The sequence below is a fragment of the Portunus trituberculatus genome, chromosome 22, assembly GCF_017591435.1.
Source record: "Portunus trituberculatus isolate SZX2019 chromosome 22, ASM1759143v1, whole genome shotgun sequence".
Lineage (NCBI taxonomy): Eukaryota > Metazoa > Arthropoda > Malacostraca > Decapoda > Portunidae > Portunus > Portunus trituberculatus.
Genome location: NC_059276.1, coordinates 10,038,490 through 10,060,950, shown reverse-complemented (window position 1 = coordinate 10,060,950; position 22,461 = coordinate 10,038,490). Strand labels below are relative to the sequence as shown.

The following is a 22,461-nucleotide window of genomic DNA, read 5'->3' as shown; positions in this document are numbered from 1 at the left end:
GGGTGTAATCTAATGACTAGCAGGGGTGAGGGGGAGAGAGAACAGGTGTGAGGGGTGATGCCAGGTGTGTTTGAAGAATTAATGGTACGCAAGTGTAAAATTAGGTTCTAGAATGAAGGAAAAGGAGAGAAAAGAGGAAAACAGAATAAAAAACAGGTGGAGGTGTAATTTGTTGAGATTGACAGGGGTGAGGGAAAGGTAACAGATGTGAAGAGGGAGACCAGTTGTGTTTGAAGATTTAAAGTACACAGATTCACAATATAGAAGGTAAAATGAAGGAAAAAAAGGAAAAAGAACAGGTGTATGGCTGGAGTAAGTAGAGTTGAGTTAATACAGGTGTGAATATACAAACTCAGGTGTGCATTAACTCTTTGAGTACCACGACACATTTCTATATTCACTCTGCTTACTATTTGGTGATTCTAAACAACTTCAGAAACTCATGTGGAGAATTAAGATAGTGAGAACTGTGGCTATTAATCTTCTGACCTTCATAGACCCTTACTGATAAAATGGTCTAATCGTACACAAATCTCGAGGTAAAAATGTGTCCCAGTATTGGAAGGGTTAAGATCTGAGGTACACAGGTGCAAAATTGGATGTTTTTACCTGTATATACCCATTCAAGGACACCTGTACTCTCTTACTTCCAGGTGCTAAAGATTAAGTCTCATATGTACACCTGTTGAATTGGGAGGCGATGGTTGACCGGTCTCTCTCTCTCTCTCTCTCTCTCTGTGTGTGTGTGTGTGTGTGTGTGTGTGTGTGTGTGTGTCCTTAGTTTCCAATAAAGGTATGCCCAGGTAAACACACACTTGCTTATTCCTGTCTTGTTTTTTTTCTTTCTTTTTGTCTTTCCTTATTAATGTTTTTTGTGTGTCTAGCTGTCTTCCTGTGCGTGTGTGCGTGTGTGCGTGCGTGCGTGTGTGCTTGTCTGCTCCTCTGTTACCTTATCCTCGTGTCTGTTTGTTTATCTGTCTGTCTGTCTGTTTGTCTGTTTATCTGTCTTTCCAATCAATCAATCAGACAATCTATCTACTTATCTGACTTTTTATCTCTCGTAATTCCAGCATCATCTATTTATCTATCTGTCTGCCTATCTGTCTGTCTATCTGTCTATCCATTTATCTGTCTGTCTGTCCGTCTATCTATCAATCTATCAATCTATCTATCTGTCTATCTGTCTTTCTATCTATCTATCTATCTACCTATCTATCTGTGTATCTCTCTGTCTGTCTGTGTGTCTCAGCGTTCTAACACACAAGAGGCTCCTTCACGCAGTGCTGGGCCGCCATCACAACATCGCCAGACCTCAATTGCGCTGCGCTGTTTGTACGACTTTTACTCGCGCAAGGACAGTGAGAGTTATGAGGGTCAGAGAGGAGGAGGAGGAGGAGGAGGAGGAGGAGGAGGAGGAGGAGGAGGAGGAGGAGGAGGAAGAGAGGAGGAGTGATAAATTTAGTGATGAGAGGGCAAAAAATGATAAGAAGAGCAAGAAGTGAACAGAGCAGAGAAGTGAATGGGAAGAAGAGAAAGAAGAGGAGGAGGAAAAGGAGGAAGGAGAAACAGGAGAAGGAGGAAGAGGAGAGAAGGAGGAAGGAAAGAATCACTTTATATGCCTCTCTTTTCCTCCTTTCTCCTCCTTCACCACCATCACCACCACCACCACCACCACCACCACCACCACCACCACCACCACCACCACTTCCTTCACCACCTTCTCCATTCTACTCAATCATTCAGTTCAACCTCTAGAGAGAGAGAGAGAGAGAGAGGGGGTAATGCATAGGTGGGTGGGGAGGTTGGGATAGGAGTGTGTGTGTGTGTGTGTGTGTGTGTGTGTGTGTGTGTGTGTGTGTGTGTGTGTGTGTGTGTGTGTGTGACGTCATGGTGTGTGTGTGAGTCATAGGTGTGTGTGTAATGTTTGGGTGTGTGTGTGCGTCAGGTGTGTGTGTGTGTGTGTGTGTGTGTGTGTGTGTGTGTGTGTGTGTGTGTGTGTGTGTGTGTGTGTGTGTGTGTGTGTGTGTGTGTGTCGTCAGCCGCAACCATGTGTTTAATTCCGCCTTGCTGCGTACACACGAGAGAGAGAGAGAGAGAGAGAGAGAGAGAGAGAGAGAGAGAGAGAGAGAGAGAGAGAGTTGACCTATAATGTAACTGCATCCCTTGGAACTAACGATGTTATTGTATTGTTGCATAAGGACACACACACACACACACACACACACACACACACACACACACACACACACACACACACACACAAAGATCTAATCTCTCTCCACCCTCGCACCTCTCTCTCTCTCTCTCTCTCTCTCTCTCTCTCTCTCTCTCTCTCTCAGGAAATATAAAGGATGAAGAAGAAAGAGGAGGGAAGAGTAAGGAGAGAGAAATGGATGGAAAAGAAAGATAAGAAGGTGAAAGATGTGGAATAGCGTCTCTCTCTCTCTCTCTCTCTCTCTCTCTCTCTCTCTCTCTCTCTCTCTCTCTCTCTCTCTCTCTCTAAAGGCACAATAGAATACATTTGGTTCCTCATCTCACTTCCTCCCTCTGTGTCTCCTTCAGGTACTAGAGAGAGAGAGAGAGAGAGAGAGAGAGAGAGAGAGAGAGAGAGAGAGAGAGAGAGAGAGAGAGAGAGAGAGAGGTAGGGACTCATTTCACAAGTTTTCAAGGCTGTAGGTAAGTGAAAGAACGGGTTTTAGTGGTGGTGGTGGTGGTGGTGGTGGTGGTGGTGGTAGTGGTGGTGACATAGTAGTGGTGTTGTATATACTTTCCCTATGATTTATTGATGCTTGGTGCTGGTGGTGATGGTGGTGATGGTGGTGCTGGTGGTGGTGGTGGTGGTGGTGGTGTTATTATCTTTTATTATGTCATATTTAACTACATATTTTATTTTGCAATTCTGGTCTTGGTTTGGTGATGACAGTGTGGTGTTAGTGACCTTACGGGTGGTGGTGGTGGTGGTGGTGACCTAGTTGTGGTGTTATATTTGCTTGTTATTGATCGATGTGGTGGCATTTTGTTTTTTTTTCTAATTTTCCTTATTTTTCTTTATTTATTCTTGTTTTGTCAGGAATCTTTGTTGATTTATTCTTGTTATTGTCATTGTTATTTTTCATCATCATCTTCATAATTCTTCTAACGTGTAAGTCCTTATTTTCTCTACACACTGAAAGCATTAGTGTTTTCCCTTCAATTCTTCTGCATTTCTTCACAAACTGTCAATTTTTCCTTCCTGTTGTCACTGTTGTTGTTCTTTTTCACCATCGTCATCGTTTGAATAATTTCTCTTACTTGTGACTCCTGATATCTCTCTACACACTCAAGGCATTAATGTTTTCCCTTCAATTCTTCTATATTTCTTCACAAACTGTCAATTTTTCCTCCCTGTTGTCATTATTGTTGTTCTTTTCACCATCGTCATCGTTTAAATAATTCTTCTTACTTGGGAGTCCTTATTTTTCTCTACACACTCAAGGCATTAGTGTTTTCCTTTCAATTCTTCTGCATTTCTTCACAAACTGTCAATTTTTCTTCCTGTTATCTTTGTTGCTCTTTTTCATCACAGTCATCGTCTAAATTATTACTTGTGACTTTATTTATCGTTACACACTCAAGGAATTAATGTTTTCCTCTCAATTCTTCTATATTTCTTCACAAACCCTCACTATTTCCTTCTAAACCCTTAATACTTTTCCTACATTACTTCAAGCCTTCAGTATTTCTCATATTTCCTTTCGTCCCCCCAACGCATTCATATTGCCAAACACTTCTATTCTTCACTTCCACTATTTCAAAAGGCTTTATCTAAATTTAAACGAGTTTTTTAAGGTGTTTTTACGGTTTTAGAGGCAGAATGACAAGATTTCTACATTATTAACTACAGAAACACTAGTCATCCCTTTTATGCTTCACCTCCACTAATTAGAAAAGATTTATTTAAGTTTACACGAGTTTTTAAAGGTGTTTTTACAGTTTTAGAAGCAGAATGACAAGATTTCTACATTATTAACTGCAGAAACACTCTTGAAAACCCGACTAGTCATCTCTGTGGCCCTGGAAAATAGTCGTGGTGAGAGACCAAAGTGTTTCTAAATACGGATCATATACACACGCACAAACACACACACAGAGACTACCTTCACTCCTCTCTTTACTACCACACGTTCCCCATCCCTCCGTCCCCTCACGCGTAGTTCCCATCATTCTCAACTCGGTCTCAGCCTCCCCAAGACTTGTTGCTTCACTCTCAAGGTCGCTGGCAGTGTAAACAATACTTCTTTTGGCGCCAAGGTCGTGTATGATGGTAATTATTTCTAATGACGAGTGCTAAGATGAGAAGGAGAGGAGGAGGAGGAGGAGGAGAGGAGGAGGATTATGAATGGTAAAAAGTGGTGAATATTTGTAAAAGGGAGGAAATGAAGATAAACAACAATTGCTATTATTCTTACGATAACGAGGACTACCTATACTATTGTTCTCCTCTTCGTCCTCTTCTTCCTCCTCCTCCTCCTCCTCTTCCTCTTCCTTCTCTTCCTCCTCTTCCTCCTCCAACTACTACTACAGGTTTTCTTCTTGTTATTGACTGCCTTGTTCTCCGATAAAGGTCAATAAATCAATCTGTTGTAAGCATTTGGAGACTGATAAAGGGAGTGACAGAATACTTATTTTTGTGTTATGTTTCCTGCTCCATAATAGTCGAGGTTTGGTGACGTAAATTGAGAAGCATCAGTCATTAGTATACTCTTTACATAGCCTCCTTGAATTGCTGACGTAAATTGGGAAGTATGTCATTAGTATACGCTTTAAATGGTCGTGGTTTGCTGATGTGCATTGAGAAGTATCGGTCATAAGTCGAAGGTTTAAAGTCCAGAGGTCCTTTTAGGCATCATCATGAAAATTACGCAGAAACACTTGTAGATATCAACAGGTCACCTTCTGGCACTCAAAACTGAATAAGAGAGTGGCGCACCTGTACAAATTAATAGGAGTCAAAGAGGAACACCTGTGGGAACCTATAAATAAACCATGAATTAGTGCACCTGGTCACACACACGCACACACACACACATACACTCACACACACAGACACAGACACACACACATATTAATCACTCACTTACACAGACTACAAGGAACAGAAGCTTCAAGGAAAAGGGGAAAGGATGTAAAAATATCCTCTTAGGCAAGATAGACAAGGTGAGACAGGCGAGGCAGGTTCGAGGAAAAGGCCTGCTAAGGTATACCAAACACACACACACACACACACACACACACACACACACACACACACACACACACACACACAGGAGGGAAGTTCTGGGAAGGAAAGGAATATCTGAGCCTTCTAACTAACGCCACGAAAAGATAAAGAGGAAAATTGAGAAGCTGAGAGCCATGTTATAGACTTCTTCAGTACCATCTATTCTGCTTACGATTTAACGATTTCATGCACAGAAACTTATGTGGGTATTAAAATAGTGAAGACTCTGGCCATTAATCTTCTGACCTCCATACACCTTTCCTAATGTAAATAAAACTGCCTAATCATATCCAAAACTCAAGGTGAAAATGCGTCTCAGTACTGAAAGGATTACGATTGGCACGTAAGAATCCAGAAAAAATAATGTAGGAAGTGAAGACAAAAATACTGAATAAGAAGTTGCGTTACTGAAGGAAGCACACCACCTGCAGAACACATTGTGGGAAAGAGAAAGCAGGGAAAAACACACCAAGCATACGACATGACGAGGGAAAGACGGAAAAGAGAGAGAAAACAGGAAAGCATTTGTATCTTGCCAAAACAGACACAAGCTACTTAAACTTGTACTGAAAAACAAAAACAAAAAATAAATCAAAACATCAGGTAGGAAGAACACCAAATCAACACCACTCACTTGTCAACACCAGGGAAAACCAGTCACGGGTTAACAATAGCCAGCACCACGCAACACCAAAAGCCAGCGTAATACCAGACAGGACAGGAAATACTCCCCACCACCACCACCACCACCACCACCACTGCTACCACCACCAGCGTGACGTAAGCTCAGCAACACAATCCCTTAAGAAAGAAAGGCCGCTGTGCTTACTCGCTACCTCTGCCACGCATCCCCAGCTTAGGAAACCCTCGCTGTGTCTCTGTTTTAGAAGCTCGTGGTATTTCCCTTGTCAAGGTCACAAGAAGGGAAACTCATTAGCAACCTTGTGACCTTTGACCTTTGACGTGCTGGGGTTTCCAAGGAAGGGTTTTGAACTTTTGTGTGTGTGTGTGTGTGTGTTTGGTATTGTTTTGGTATATAATTGATGTGTTTGTTATGTTTCTCTCTCTCTCTCTCTCTCTCTCTCTCTCTCTCTCTCTCTCTCTCTCTCTCTCTCTTTATGCATACCTCAGAACAGGAAAACCCAATCTTAAACATTTCCTTATTAAGTCTCTTGCACTCTCCTCCTCCATCTTTTCTCCTCCTCCTCCTCCTCCTCCTCCTCCTCCTCCTCCTCTTTCTCTCACATCACCACAAACAATTTTCTCGACGTAATTGTAAGCTCAAATTAGTTCTCATGATAATATCCCCTTCAAGTAATATAACGTAACCCAACACAACATACTCTCCTTTAAGCTAAACTAAAACTACTAAATTGAACCAAGATACACTAAAACTCACTCAAATAAACCGCCATACTCAACTTAACCTAACCTAACCTAACTTAACCCAACCCAATCCAACCCAACCCAACCCAACCCAACCTAACCTAAACTAACTTAAATAAAACTACTAAATTGAACCAAGATACACTAAAACTCACTTAAATAAACCGCCATACTGCTAACCTAACCTAACCAAACCAATTACAAGTTACAGGTAATAATAAATTGAGGTATACAAGCTAGTCACTACGTATCAGCCTTTGAATAGCAGTAGTATGAATAGTAAATAACATGAATAGTAATAGCAAACGATCCTGGCTTCATTCATTGTATGTTTAAATTACCTTTGAGTGAATTGTAATGTTAAATAGCGTGTGTGTGTGTGTGTGTGTGTGTGTGTGTGTGTGTGTGTGTGTGTGTGTGTGTGTGTGTTTTGCCTTTCAGTATAGAGGCATTCATGTGTCCGTCCGTCTGTCTGTCTGTGCGTCTATCTGTTTCCTCTCTCTCTCTCTCTCTCTCTCTCTCTCTGGCACACCATTACATCAGAGAGAGCGAAAGTTACGCCTGGGAGAGAATGATAAATGGACAGAGAGAGAGAGAGAGAGAGAGAGAGAGAGAGAGAGAGAGAGAGAGAGAGAGAGAGAGAGAGAGAGAGAGAGAGAGAGAGTAAAAGTGATAAATAAAGGGAGGAGGAGAAAGGGGAGATGAAGAGAGGGAGATAGAAGGTGGAGAGAAAACAGGACGTGGGGAGACAATAAAGATGTAAGAAAGATAAGAGAGAGAGAGAGAGAGAGAGAGAGAGAGAGAGAGAGAGAGAGAGAGAGAGAGAGAGAGAGAAGATTAAAAACAAAAGAAAATAAAAGAGGCTTACCATCTTTAAACAGAGAGAGAGAGAGAGAGAGAGAGAGAGAGAGAGAGAGAGAGAGAGAGAGAGAGAGTTGAATGCAGTGTTGCAAAGAATGTAAATACAGTGTTGAGTAGAATGTTCTGCTCTGGTTAATAGGAGCTGTTGAGAGAGAGAGAGAGAGAGAGAGAGAGAGAGAGAGAGAGAGATAATGTTCTCCTTCTTTATATCTAAATCAGTGATATTTCAGAGATAAAACAATACCTCTCTCTCTCTCTCTCTCTCTCTCTCTCTCTCTCTCTCTCTCTCTCTCTCTCTCTCTCTCTCTCTCTCTCTCTCTTGCTCCCCTAACCCTAAGACACTCAGGGATCGATCTTTGGGGTGAATGTCCCTGGAAGATCAATAAGAATGGTTAAGTCTCTCTCTTTGCCCCATCTAGTCCCTTCTCTTCCCATCATGTCCTCCCTAACCCCCTATCCCTTCCCTGGAACTCCCACGTGTGCGCCTTATAATTCCTTCCAGCTTCACAATTTTTTCTCCCTTTAGTCTTTCCAAGCTTGACCCCTCCAGTACCATGAAGCGTCTCCATATCCATTCTGCTTACTCGTTGGTGATCTTGTACAGCTTCAGAAACTTATGTGGGGGGTTGAAATAGTGAAGACTGTTGCCATTTATCTTCTGACCTCCACAGAGCCTTTCTAATGTCAATAAAATGGTCTAATCGTACACAAATATCAGTGTAAAAATGTGTCCTAGTATTGAAGGGATTGAAATAGTGAAGACTGTGGCCATTAATATCCTGACCTCCATAAACCCTTCCTAATGTCAATAAAATGGTCTAATCGTACACAAATCTCAAGGTAAAAAATGTGTCCCAGTACTGAAGGGATTAAAATAGTGAAGACTGTGGCCATTAATATCCTGACCTCCATAGACCCTTCCTAATGTCAATAAAATGGTCTAATTGTACACAAATCTCAAGGTAAAAATGTGTCCCAGTACTGATGGGGTTGAGGAAAAGGGAAAGTAGAAGTGAAAATATCGTAGGGAAAGTGGAGGAGGAGGAGGAGGAGGACGAGGAGGAGGAGGAGGAGGAGGAGGAGCAGTGACACGAAATCGCATGTATAGTTGCAGGAAAGTCGAGTTTTGTACCAGTTTCACACGAGTTTTATTCTCTGTGCTTCCGTGTACGTTGAAGGACACAAAGTACAGTGTGTCCTTTTTTGTACGTGGCGCTAAGGACGGTGAGCACGGACAATGTGGTGGTGTATTTGTGGCACTGATTGTGGCGGTGAATTTATGGCTTCTTTATTCGTGGTGGTTGTTATTGTGGTGTTTTTAAGGCACTTCATTTTTTTACTTATTGTGGCACCTGTCATAATTTTGTGGCACTGTTCATTTTTTACTTTATTTATCTGTTATTTCTTTATTTAGACTACCTCGACTGTATTAAAGGTTTACCTGTAGAGTTTACCTGTAGAATTGCAAAGCTTAAAGGAGATTTCACCTATCGAAGTGTAAAGTGAAGAGAGAGATTACCTTTAACCCCTTCAGTGCTATGATGAGTCTCCATATTCATTCTCCTTACTATTTGATGACTTTATACAGCTTCAGAAACTTATGTGGGGTATTAAAATAGTGAAATCTGTGGCCAATTAATCTTCTGACCTCCATAGACCCTTCCTAATGTCAATAAAATGGTCTAATCCTACTCAAACTAATGGTAAAAATGCCTTCCGGTACTGAAGCGGTTAAAATGACGAAGGGAAAGGTTTACCTATAGAAATTACCTGTAGAATTGCAAAGCTGAAGGAGATTTGACCTTTAGGATTGTAAAGGGAAGAGAGGAATTGCCTTTACAATAACGAAGGGAAGGGAAAGTCAGCCATTTGTGTGTCCAGTAAATATTTGAAATCTATCCGAACTGTATCACTCACTCTCTCTCTCTCTCTCTCTCTCTCTCTCTCTCTCTCTCTCTCTCTCTCTCTCTTTAAAGTGCTCCATTTTTCACTCGTTCAGGTATAATTTCCAAAGTAATGGGGAGATTTTTCAATTTAATGCTACAGTTTGAAAGACATGGCTTGTTACCACCACACACACACACACACACACACACACACACACACACACACACACACACACACACACACACACACACACACAGACGGATGATGGAGTGACGAGATAGGGAAGATAGATAGTCTTTTCCTTCCCCCATTCTGTCATGAATCTCTTAAAGGTGCAGTGGTTGAAGTAGCTACAGTTGATGACGTAAACCACCACCACCACCACCACCACCACCAGTCACTCCATCAGTCAATCAGAAGAGATAAGTGCCAAGTATAAAGCTTGTATCAATCAGTTAGTCTATGTTAGTCAGCCAGTCAGTCAATGGAGATCAGTGTCTATAGCCTGTGTGTTAGCCAGTCAGTCAGTCATTCAGCCAGTGAGATATACAGTCACTACCTCACCTGGCCAGTCTAACCCGTCTTGAAAGTTGGCTTGACTGGCAGGGCGACAAAAAAAGGGAAAAAATAGACAAAAGAATGATAATAGTGTTGGAATATTACTGAGAATGAGAACAAGTCCTTAGTGTTTCCTGGCTTTCACCTTCAAAGGAGAGGTAGCCAATGAGATGTTTACCTGTTGTGGTGTTAATTAATCTCAGCTAGGTAGGTCAGGCCGGGGTGAAAACAGGTAAGAGACAGAGAGAGAGGGACTAGCCACAAGACAGATTGACAGAGAGATGGTGACTAATGTATGAAAGCAGAGATTGAGGTACACAGGTGGTGATATAGACAGGTGGACACACAGACAGACAGACACACAGACAGACAGACACAGAGACTCATTCATTCATATATTCAGACGGAAGATAAAGAACACACGACTTACATGTTAATTGACACGCAAAAACACCAACGTAAGTAGCACACACACACACACACACACACACACACACACACACACACACACACACTTACAGGCTCTATGTGTGTGTGTGTGTGTGTGTGTGTGACAACAACATCTCGGCCGACAGCGTGGTCTGGCGAAGGTTTTGTGATCACGTGACTACAGGATCGATTGGTGAGGGGCGTGTGTGTGTGTGTGTGTGTGTGTGTGTGTGTGTGTGTGTGTGTGTGCAGAGCCAGAGAGGGTACCGACCTGACCTCTTTGCTGTGTGTTCGTGTCTGTGTGTGTGTGTGTGTCTTGGTGGGTGGATGGGTAGGTTGGGTGGGTGTGTCGGTGGGTGGGTGGGTGAGTGGGTGTAGGCATCGCGGCACTGGGTCAGTAACAAGTGACACTGTTCGCAGCGAAGGCAGCAGCAGCAGCAGCAGCAGCAGCAGCAGCAGCAGCCTAGAGAGGAATGCTTGTATTCACACACCACATTTTATTTTTTACTTGATTGTCGGAGCAGCAGCAGCAGCAGCAGCAGCAGTGTGCAGGACTCTTACGTCTGTGTGTTGTGTTGGGTTCAGGATGATTGTTCAGGTTATTTTTGCCAAGTAGAAATAAATAGCATTTGTGTAAGCCTGCACAGCCCAACCTGCCCTGCCAAGAGGCGCCCCCCGTCCCACGACCCCCCCCCGCGAGTGACACACACACACGCACACACAAAATACATTACACACCACCTACCTTTAAGGGAAGACTGGCACTTGTCCTACTGGGGGAATATTTTGCCAATTGTGTGTTTTGTAGCACAAGTGGTGAGGGCGGTGGCGCGGCGCGGCGCTGGGCCCTGGCGTGTGGCGGGTCGCGGGAGCAGGACGGGTGGTGGCGAGCAGCACGCCCTCAAGCACAGCACAGCACGGTATTTGGTGGCACTAGGCGCAGGGCGCGGCGCGGCGTGTCTCTCCCTGCGCGGAGCGTGTGCGGTACTGAGGCGGCGACGGGCGACATGTTGCGTGGCGGCGGCAGCAGACGACGGCAGGCGAGAGTTGCCGGCCAGGGCTGGCGGGCTGGCAGGGCGGCAGGGCGGCAGGGCTGCTGCCTCCGCGCACCGCCGCCCGGGAAACTCGGGAGAATCTCCTTGAAAATCTGAAGAATTGCTGGATGCCTAATTACCTGGTGAGCGGAATGCCGCGTGTGTCAGCACGCCATAAACCCCGGTGATGCTGCTGCTGCTGCTGCGTGTGTGCCTGTGTGTGTGTGCGTTCTGCCCTTCGCGCGGCACCTGTCTTACCTGTGTCACCTGTACACTCATCGCCACTTGTATCACTTCATATATATATATATATATATATATATATATATATATATATATATATATATATATATATATATGATGATATGTGACTGAGGAGATGATGGGATGGAGTGGCAGGATGGGATGGGATGGGATGGGATGGGGTGGAGTGGCAGCAGGGGGTGGTGTGGAGGTGTGGAGTGGCAGACCTTTCCGGTGTGAGGCGGTGAGCGCGGCGAAGTTTGCCCTTGGTGATGGATAAGGAAGGAAAATAATAGTGAGTGTTGGTGATGGAGGGCAGTATTATTGACACTGGCCGGGACACAGAAGGGTGCAGGCAGCACTAGGGCAGCGGGGGAGGCGGGGGTGGCTGGGAGGCTGGGTTGGGGTGGGCGCCTCGTGTCGTGGTGATTCACGCCCGTGACAGATTGCACCACCACTGCCGCCCCCATTCATCTCTGGCCACGCTGACGCCTCGCACTGACGCCCGCTCTGCGCTGACTAGGGGCGTACTGCTGCTGACGCTGTTGTTGTTGTTGGTGGTGGTGGTGGTGGTAGTGGTGCTTGGTGCAGTACATCGGTCCTTCAAATCCTTCCTGGTGGTGGTGGTGGTGGTGGTGGTGGTGCTGTCAGCGCCGCATCACCTCAGCTACAAATATTCCCATGCTTCCAACCACACCTGTGCGTCATCACCATCATCACCATCACCATCATCATCATCACCATCATCATCATCATCATCATCATCATTAACTAAAAATTATCAAAATCCAAGGAATTCAGCACAAGCAGACTAAATAGACAAGTCACCGCTGGAAAAAGGAAGAAAACCAGAGATATTTCAGTGGTAACTCAATTATTACTCAAGATATCAAGACCAGCAGTGTGTCCCGTGTTTTGTGTCACATATTTGGTGCATCCTTGTATTGTGTGGTAATTCGTATTATATATTCGTGTTTCGTGCTCTGTTTATCTATTTCTGTACCTTCCCTGAATATTCTTACTAGTTTAACTCCTTCAGTGCTGTGACATTTTTACTTTGAGATTAGTGTACGATTAGACCATTTTATTGACATTAGGAAAGGTCTGTGGAGGTCAGAGGATTAATAGCCAGAGTCTTTACTATTCTAACCCCTTCAGTACCATGGTGCGTTTCCATATTCATTCTGCTTACTACTTAGTGATTTTATACAACTTCAGAAGTTTATGTTGGGGATTGAAATAGTGAAGACCGTGGCTATTAATCTTATGCCCTCCATTGACCTTTCCTAGCGTCAATGAAATGGTCTAACCGTACACAAATCTGAAAGTAAAAAATGTGTCCTAGCATTGAAGAGGTTAATAACTAGAGTCTTTACTATTTTAACCCCCACATAAGTATCTGAAGCTGTATAAAATCACCAAAAAGCAGAATGAATATAAAAACATCGTGGTATACTGAAGGGATTAAAGACAGTACTGCATATCATACCCTTCTCAACACACTGCCCCTTTATCAGTACCTGCCCCGTAGAGAGTCAGGACCCCGAGGAAGTCCCCCAGAGCTAAGGGTCTCAGTTCAGTGGTTCCTTCCCTCCCCGGTGGCATGAGGCAGTAGGAAGTGTTGGCCATCTCCTTTGCGATAAATTTCTCCACCAAACCAAACTCCATCATGCGGTAGACCCTGAGAGAGAGAGAGAGAGAGAGAGAGAGAGAGAGAGAGAGAGAGAGAGAGAGCTTCAGTATCTTTCCTCAAGCTTCAGTATCCTTCCCAAGCTTCAGTATCTTATCCCAAGCTTCAGTATTTTACCCCAAGCTTCAATATCCTATCCCAAGCTTCAATATCCTACCCCAAGCTTCAGTATCGTGCCCAAAGCTTTTCTATCCTATCCTAAGCTTCATTATTCTATTTCAAGCTTCAATATACTACTACACGCTTCAATATCCTATCCCTAGCTTTAATATCCTTCCCAAGCTTTAATATCTTTCCCCAAGCTTCAGAATCCTATCCTAAGCTTCAGTATCCACAAGCTTCATTACGTGTCCTGATTGAAGCCTCTACTCACAAATTATCTAGGACAGGTTTGAGGGGCGAGCCGAGAGGGAAGCCCATGCTGTGTTGTACTGCCATGTAGCCTCCGCGTGTCAGTGCCAGCCGACAGTACCCGTTCTGAGAGAGAGAGAGAGAGAGAGAGAGAGAGAGAGAGAGAGAGAGAGAGAGAGAGAGAGACGGCCATATTTAGAAAAGCTTTGTTCTCTCACCACGACAATTTTTCAAGTCCCCAAAGACGATTAACCGGGTGTTCAAGGCAGTTTCTCCTTATGATCAACTAGTAATCTTGCCAATCTATCACCAGAAATATGAAAACACCCTTAAAAACATGAATATCTCTCTCTCACAGCGACAATTTTCCAAGTCCCAAAAGGCGATTAGTAGGGTTTTCAAGACGACTTCTCCTTATGATCAACTAGTAATCTTGCCAATCTATCACCAGAAATATGAAAACACCCTTAAAAACATGAATATCTCTCTCTTTCACAGTGACAATTTTCCAAGTCCCAAAAGGCGATTAGTAGGGTTTTCAAGACGACTTCTCCTTATGATCAACTAGTAATCTTGCTAATCCATCACCAGAGTCATAGAAATGCCCTTAAAAACACGAGTATCTTCAACTAGAGGCTCCATAAATAGTCGTCTTAAAAGAGCAAAGCGTTTGAGAATACCGGTGCAGAGAGAGAGAGAGAGAGAGAGAGAGAGAGAGAGAGAGAGAGAGAGAGAGAGAGAGAGAGAGAGAGAGAGACCGATTTTAACCTTTTTAGTTCAATACGTAATATTTTTCAGCACTAAAAGCAGGATTGACTTACCTCAGAGAAGTCTTTTCCCATCAAATACGTGGATGAGTGTCTGGTGTAGAGGCCTGGAAAGAGAGAGAGAGAGAGAGAGAGAGAGAGAGAGAGAGAGAGAGAGAGAGAGAGATCTTATCACCCTCAATTATTTAATCTAAGCCAAACAAAACAACATAAAAGAAAAATTGTACAACTATTTTCAGCCCAGCTATTTGAAAGACTATTTACTTTAGAAACGAATAACTAATTTAAGAAAGAGCGAGAAAAAACAAAACAAAACATCAAAATCATCACAACTCGGAGCAGAATTAACTGAGAGAAAACAACAACACTCAGAATTAACATGAAGGAAAACAACATCCCTTTTCTCTCATCGTTCTTCTCAATTTTCCTGATACCCTTACCAGCAGTACCACCAATGACAGTAGGGATGATGTCCTTAGCGCTACGGAGGAGGGTAGAGCGGCCCTTCCACCCTCTGCCCATGGTGGAGGTGGGCGCTTCGTTGTAGGCAGACTGGGAGCATAGAAGTAGGCAAGGAAGGTCGTGGGTTAGAAACTAGTTAATGAGGATCTGCGGAGTTTTGCTTCCTTTTATCGGTTCAGGAAAGATTTGTGATTAGAGAGGAGGGTGATGATAGTAGTAGTAGTAGTGGTGGTGGTGGTGGTGGTGGTGGTGGTGGTAGTAGGAAGGACTGGTTATTGGTGACTGTTTGGAGTTTTGCGTTTTTTTCAGCCAGTTCAGGAAAGAAAAATTTGTGACGAGAATTATTTTTTTTTTATGTAAGAGAGGACAGGCTAAGTAGTAGTAGTAGTAGTAGTAGTAGTAGGAAGGTCGTGGATTAAATAGAAACTGGTTATTAGTAAGTTTTTGGAGTTTTGCCTCTTTGTATCAGTTCAGGAAAAGAGAAATTTGTGACGAGAGAGAAAAGAAGAAAGGTGATGGTAGTAATGGTGGTGATGGTAGCAGTGGTGGTGGTGGTGGTGGTGGTGGTGGTGGTGTTGGAGCAAGGAACATGTTAAGCTTACCCTGAAGAAGCTTTGCACGATGGAGCCAAAAGCCATTGTCCAGGGCACCTCTGTCTGGTCCACCAATTCTGCTAGTGTGTCGAAGGGGACGCGAACCTGCCGACACACACACACACACACACACACACACACACACACACACACACACACTGATAGATACATAGATAAATAGATGGATAGATAGATAAATAGATAGATTTTATAATTTCTACCCAGTTTAAAGATTGTGCGTGGCTGTAAATAAGTAAAGATGCCTAAAAATGATTAGTATTGAAGCAAACAGTCAGAATTAACATCACAGAAGACAAAAAACTCGTATCCTTTCTCCCTTTCCTCTTTCTCTCTCCATTATTTCCATTCTTTCTCATAACAAACAGTCAAAAGACATAAACACCACAATACTAGATGCACAACACCTCAAATCAACTCCCTCACTACTGGAATGCATTTTTACCGTGAGTTTTGGGTACGATTAGACGATTTTATTTATATTAGGAAAAGTCTATGGAGGTCAGAAGATTAACCCTTCTTTACTTGGACGCATTTCTACCATGAGTTTTGTGTGTGATTAGATGATTTGACTGACATTAGGAAGGGTGTATGGAGGTCAGAAGATTAATGGCCAGAGTTTTGACTACTTTAATCCTCATAAGTTTCTGAAGCTGTATAAAATCATCAAATAGTAAGCAAAATGAATATGAAAACGCGTCATGGTACTTAAGGGATCGATTCTCCGCTTCCTTAAACACTAACACTAGTATAAACTCGAGGGTAATCAAGTACAGGTGCGTTATTTACCTTGGGGACAATCAGCATGGCCTTGAGGTTTGAACGGTAAACTATAGCAATGATAAGAGAGATGAGAAGCCACATCCCGGCCAGAAAGCGTCCTGCCTCACCGCCTTTTAGATTCAGGACAGCTACGGGAGAGATAGATAGATAGATAGATTGATTGGAAAGGTATACTGTTTGGTTTATGTGTCTCTGTTGTACTTCTATCTTGTTTTTTTGTGTGTTTATATATATATATATATATATATATATATATATATATATATATATATATATATATATTTTGTTTTTATCATTTTCTCTCTGTCACTCACACTACCCATAATTCTTTCTTTCATTCTTTCACTCATTCATGCTCTTTTTAATTTACTCACTCACTCACTCACTCATACACTCACTCACTCACTCATACACTCATTCACTCAAACACTCACTCACTCACTCACTCACTCATTCGTTGATTAAGCCACTCAACACACTCACAAACATCATTCCTCTTTCATTTTCTCACTCACTCACTCACTCACTCACGTTGGCTCAGCAGTGCTCTGTAGCCCCATAGCCACCCCCACAAAGAGGAGGAGGAAGAGGAAGAGGAGGAGAAGGAGGAGGAGGAAGAAGAGAGGAAACTGGGGTCTTCTGAATCAGCTGTCCTGGAAATAAGAAACGTTCATGACAAAACGTACACAAAAACGCACATGAATTGGTGTACATGTGTGTGTGTGTGTGTGTGTGTGTGTGTGTGTGTGTGTGTGTGTGTGTGTGTTTATAGTTTGTATTTTCCATTATCCATTATAATTTTTGTATTTAATTCTGTATGTCCTTAGAATTAATACATTATCTTTGTATTCCCTTCTATTTATTTGTGTTATAACTCTATTTTTTTTTTTATTTCTAACAGGTATGTGAAGGTTTGGAGGACAGGTGTGTGTGTGTGTGTGTGTGTGTGTGTGTGTGTGTGTGTGTGTGTGTGTGTGTGTGTACCTGGGTCGGCGTTGTCGTGAAGGCGATAGAACGAGGAGGCCAAGAGCGATTCCCGTGACCACCAGGAGACTAATTAGCACACCTGCCCACACCTGTCACGAAACACACCTGTAGTAACTTCCCACAATCCATCCATTCCTTTAATCTTTCTCTGACGTCTATATACATCAATTCAACCTCCATTTTCTTTAGTATAGCATAGTCACCCTTTTTATCCCTCGTTTTCTATCTCTCCATACCATTTTCTGTCTCCCCTTGCACATTAACACACCAGAGGAGTGAAAGGTTTAATGAAGCCCAAAAGATCCGGTTCAATCTGCGGTCTGCTGTAGAGAATGGCGTGGTCCGTGGCCGTGATAGGGACACTGAAGTCAGCTACCTTGGTTCTCTCCAGCGTTACTCCAAAGGGACCAATAGCTACGTCCACCTCCTGGCGAAGAGAGGGAGGGAGTTAGTTTGGAAGGACACTCGGAATAAACTCTTTGAAATATTATAGAGGTTAAAAGAAAAATATGAACTTAACTTATGAATAAACTGATAAATTGGGTTGATAAACATGAAAACCGTAAAAAAAGAAGAATATTATGACGAAGAGATGGTGCGAGGAGTCAGTTTGGAAAGACATAATGGTAAATATACTCTTTGAAATATTATAGAGGTTAAAAGGAAAAAAATATGACCTTAACTCATGAATAAACTGATAAATTGGGTTGATAAACATGAAAACCGTAAAAAAGAAGAATATTATGACGAAGAGATGGTGCGAGGAGTCAGTTTGGAAAGGTTCAGTGGTGAGTAATCGCTTTGGAAAATTGCGTACATGAAATAGCCAATTAAAACAAAGGATAAGGAGTGAAAGAAATACACTAAACTTGCGGAAAAAAGTGATCATTTGTCTTGTGTGGATTGATCAACATGTGGCAATAAAAGAAGACGAATTTTATGACGAAGAGAGAGTGGGAGTCAGTCAGTTTAGAAAGACATACTCGGAATAAACTTTGAAAGAAAAGAAAAGGAATTAGATATGAACTTAACTCGTGGAAAAAGTGATAAATTGCCTTGTGTAGATTGATAAACATGATAACTAACAGTGATAAAAAGAATATTACGAGAAAAACAAATGGAATTCAATATGAACTTAACTCATGAAAAAAAGTGATGAATTCGATTAATAAACATAATGGCAATGAAGAAAAATATTATGAAGAGATGGGAGTAGTGAGTTTGAAAAGGCTCAATGGCGAATAATCTCTGGAAAATTAAGTACATGAAATAAAGAATAGAAAAGAAAGGAAAAGAAATGAAAAAATGAACTAAACTCGTGGAAAATAGTGGTAATTTGTCTTGTATGGATTAATAAACATGAAAACAATGAAAAAAGGAGAAGGTTATGATAGTGAAGAATAAATAGCGATAAAAAAATTGAAAAATAAAGAAAAATAAGTGTGAAAAAAACTGAGACTAACTAAATGATCTCTTTTGTTCCAATCAAGCCATTTTCATTTCCTTATTTATATTGCAATGATGTTTTCTTTTCATTATTACGTGTTATATAATTTATTTTCATGTTTTTATTCATTAGTTAACCTGTACCAATATAACCTGTACCAACTATACTGTACCAGCTTCACGTCTACCGGCCATACTGTACCCACTCACCCTTCTATGTAGCATTCCCATCATCCCGAACCAAGAACCATTAGGGAACTTAGCGCCCCAGAGGCCATCGGGAGGCTCCAGATACTCGTGGCTGGCGGCGTAAAGGGAGGAGATTGAATAGAGCGAGAGTTAGAGGCTGTGTCAGAGTAATCGTGATGGCGAGGAGAAATAACACGTTGGTAATAAGGAAAAGTTGAGAAATGAAGGAAGAAATAGGGATCCTGGGGAAATGGAAATGGAAAATAGGAGGGAAGGTTAAGAAAAGGAAGGAGATATGAGGAAACTAGAGAAATGAGAGAAGAAAATAGAAAAAAAGGTTGAGAAAAGGAAGGAAAGGTGAAACTGAAAGAGAGACGAGGAGATTGAGAAAGGAAGGAACAGTTGAGGACCTGGAGAAATAGAAATAAGAAATTGAAGGAAATAGAAGGAAACTAGAGAAATGAAAATAGAAAATGGAGAAATAAGGCCGAGAAAAAAGAAGGAAAGATTAAATTGAAGGAGAGACGAGAAGAAAAAATTGGGAACCTGGAGGAAAAGAATTAAGAAATAGGAAATATAAGGAAACTAGAGAAATGGAAGTGGAAAATAGAGAAAATTTGAGAAAAGGAAAGATGAAATTGAAGGAGAGAAAATTGAGAAAGGACAACCTGGATAAATAAAAATAAGAAAAAGAAGGAAACATAAGGAAACAAAAGAAATAAAAGTAGAAAATAGAGAAATAAGATTGAGAAAAGGAAGAAAAGATGAAATTGAAGGAGAGATGAGAAGAATGTAAGGAGGACAGACACACACACACACACACACACACACACACACACACACACACACACACACACACACACACACACACACACACACACACACACACCAGATGTTTAGGCTCTCCAGTATCACGTCAAACATTTCAATACACCAGCCGGTATAGTCGGGGTTCCAGCCATCCACATAGGGCGGCCACTGTGAGGAGAGAGAGAGAGAGAGAGTCACAATTATGGCTTCTTGCATCTTCCCTTAATATTTAATTCGTAACCTAATCATATGCACACGTTTCACTTATCACTAGAGCATTATCCCGTATACAGAAACACCTCCTCTCACTACGACAACTTTCCAAGGCCACAGAGACAACTAGCGGGGTTTTTAATACAGTTTCTCCTTTTAACAAACGAGAAATCTTGCCGACCTATCACCAGAACCATAGAAAAACTCTCAAAACACGAGTATCTTCAACTGGAGCCTTTGGAAAGCAGTGATGGTGAGGGAGCAAAGCGTTTTAGAATACAGGCCTATATATCACTAACATACCCCATCACTGCACCTACGCTGACTCAAAACTCGTACCTTCGTCAGCGCCACCCTCAGACAGCGACCGACGGGGAGGTATGGCGCCACTGCCTTGTTCATATCCACCAGAGCCTTCCTTGGGGTTTCCTGGAAGTGTTGCACGTGTTTCTAGGGTGCTGGGATCTTTTAGGGCTTCTTATTGTCAAGCTGTGTCCCTTAGAGGAGGAGGAAGAATAGAGGGAGCTGAGAAGGGACTCTGTGTGGCTTGTGAGTGATGTGTGGACTGATATAGTAGATGTGCCTTTCTGCTTGATCTTGCTCCTCTTCCTTCTCCTCCTGACATTCCTTCCCACTTCCTTCTCAGTCATCTAACATTTTCAGAGGCAAAAATCAAGATGAAGAGGTTTATTATTTACTCTCGAAGCATCACACTTTAATTCACCTCGACTGTGGCCTCGGGGACTTGAAAATAAGTAATGATGTCTTCAATGGAGCGAGTTTTGGTGGTGTTTTGAGTGTGTTTTGATGGTATTTCCGCTTGAGTCAATATTTCTAGTGTTTGTGCTGATTTTCTATGGTTTTTGGGAGGAAGTAATGAGAGTAAACTTTCCTTAAGGCGTGTATACGGTGCCACAGTTGTTTTGATTTTCTCTTTCCCCCACGTTATTTCCCTTGAGTCAATATTTCTGAGGTGTGTGTTGATTTCTTTAAGGTTTTGGTAGGAAGTAATGAGAGTAAACGTTCCTTAAGGCGTGTATTTGGTGCTACAGTTGTTTTGATCTTCTCTTTCCTCACGTTAAATCCCCTTGAGTCAATATTTCTAGGGTTTGTGTCAATTTCTCTAAATTTTGGGAAGTGCTTATGAGAGTAGATGTTCCTAAAGGCGTGTATATGATGCCACTGATGTTTTACGCTTTTTTGTTCTCTTTCCCCACGTGTCAGTGTTCTCAGGGTAACCACAGTAAAGTATAGGCTTCATTGCACGTCATTCCCAGATTTCTTTGTGATTTTTAGAGCCTTATGGTTTGGTCTAGGTTAAGAAAAATGAGATGCTAGTTTATTTTCGTGTTGATTCGTCCTTATTTGACGTGTTTAGTCATTGAGGGTGTATTTGAGCCATTTCTGAGTGTATAACGCTTAGTGGAGTTGGTGATACGTTATTTTCAAAGATTTAAGATATTTGGGCATGATAGAATAATGTTGATTAGTTTTTTTGTGTGTTTTTATTCGTTCCTGTTTGATGTGTTTAGTTAGTAAGTGTCTATTTGAGCCATTTCAGAGATTTAACCTTTAATGGAGTTGTTGGTGCGTGACTTTCAAAGGTTTATGATTTATGGCTTTGGTAGAAAAATGTTGATTAATTTTCTGTATTGAATCGTTCATGTTTTGACCTATTTAGTTATTGAGAGAGTATCTGAGACCTTTAAAAGTATATTTAACCTTTACTCTTGTTGTAGTTCAGAGATGTTATTAGGTACTTCTATATCTTTTGTACCTTCAGAGCTCCATCAGCGTCACCACGCGTGTATAAATGCCAGGAAATAGAACAGAGAAAGGTCAGGGTAAGAATGAAATTAAAACTTTATTACCTGAAAGATGTAATATTTGTACAGTGCTGTATATACATTATATTTTGTATAATGAAGGAGATCTAGGTTGTATGCGGGGACGGGACGGGAGTGAAAGAGCGCCCATCCCACACACTCAAAAAACAAACTGTATGGAAAGCGTTGTATTGAAGTCAGATCCGTAATTTATTTGTTATTGCATAAAGATACATGATTATGGGAATATTTTGAATTATGCCACTTTATGATACAATGTCAGTGACCTTCGCAAGCTTAGAACAGTTGTGCAACCTTATCTGACGGAGGGAGGGAAGGGGAGGGAGGGGAGGAGAGAAAAATCCCCTGAGTATTGTGCCTTGGGGGTATTCAGAGGTCCTCCCAGGGGGTTTCTCACCCAGTTAGTGACTCCTACCTATGCACCATGGTCCCTATTTTTTGCTGTAGGTTGTGTGTGTGTGTGTGTGTGTGTGTGTGTGTGTGTGTGTGTGTGTGTGTGTGTGTGTGTGTGTGTTTGTGTCTATCCCACCGCTGCCACCAATATATATTACAGCGACTCTCTCTCTCTCTCTCTCTCTCTCTCTCTGTGTGTGTGTGTGTGTGTGTGTGTGTGTGTGTGTGTGTGTGTGTGTGTGTATATATATATA

General features: G+C 42.1%; 2 protein-coding genes across 3 annotated transcripts in view; both read right to left on the bottom strand.

Moving 5' to 3' along the window:
- Positions 1 to 11,531, bottom strand: part of LOC123507327 (methionine-R-sulfoxide reductase B1-like) — a 32,590-nt gene extending 21,059 nt beyond the window's left edge. Inside the window, exon 1 of one of the 2 annotated variants that reach the window (XM_045260091.1) lies at positions 11,127 to 11,531. The gene's annotated coding sequence lies outside the window, so the exon portion shown is untranslated. The remainder of the gene's footprint in view (positions 1 to 11,126) is intronic. The other variant, XM_045260090.1, reaches the window with a different exon arrangement.
- A 305-nt stretch (positions 11,532 to 11,836) lies between these two features.
- LOC123507516 (glutamate receptor ionotropic, kainate 5-like) lies at positions 11,837 to 19,067 on the bottom strand (the record flags this gene model as incomplete). Its single annotated transcript, XM_045260430.1, has 11 exons — positions 11,837 to 12,355; positions 13,179 to 13,339; positions 13,722 to 13,825; positions 14,521 to 14,573; positions 14,907 to 15,018; positions 15,531 to 15,626; positions 16,329 to 16,450; positions 16,854 to 16,975; positions 17,307 to 17,398; positions 17,578 to 17,736; positions 18,966 to 19,067. Coding segments are annotated over 11 exons (1,173 nt in total), but the record flags the coding sequence as incomplete, so codon positions are not given.
- Positions 19,068 to 22,461: the final 3,394 nt, after the last annotated feature.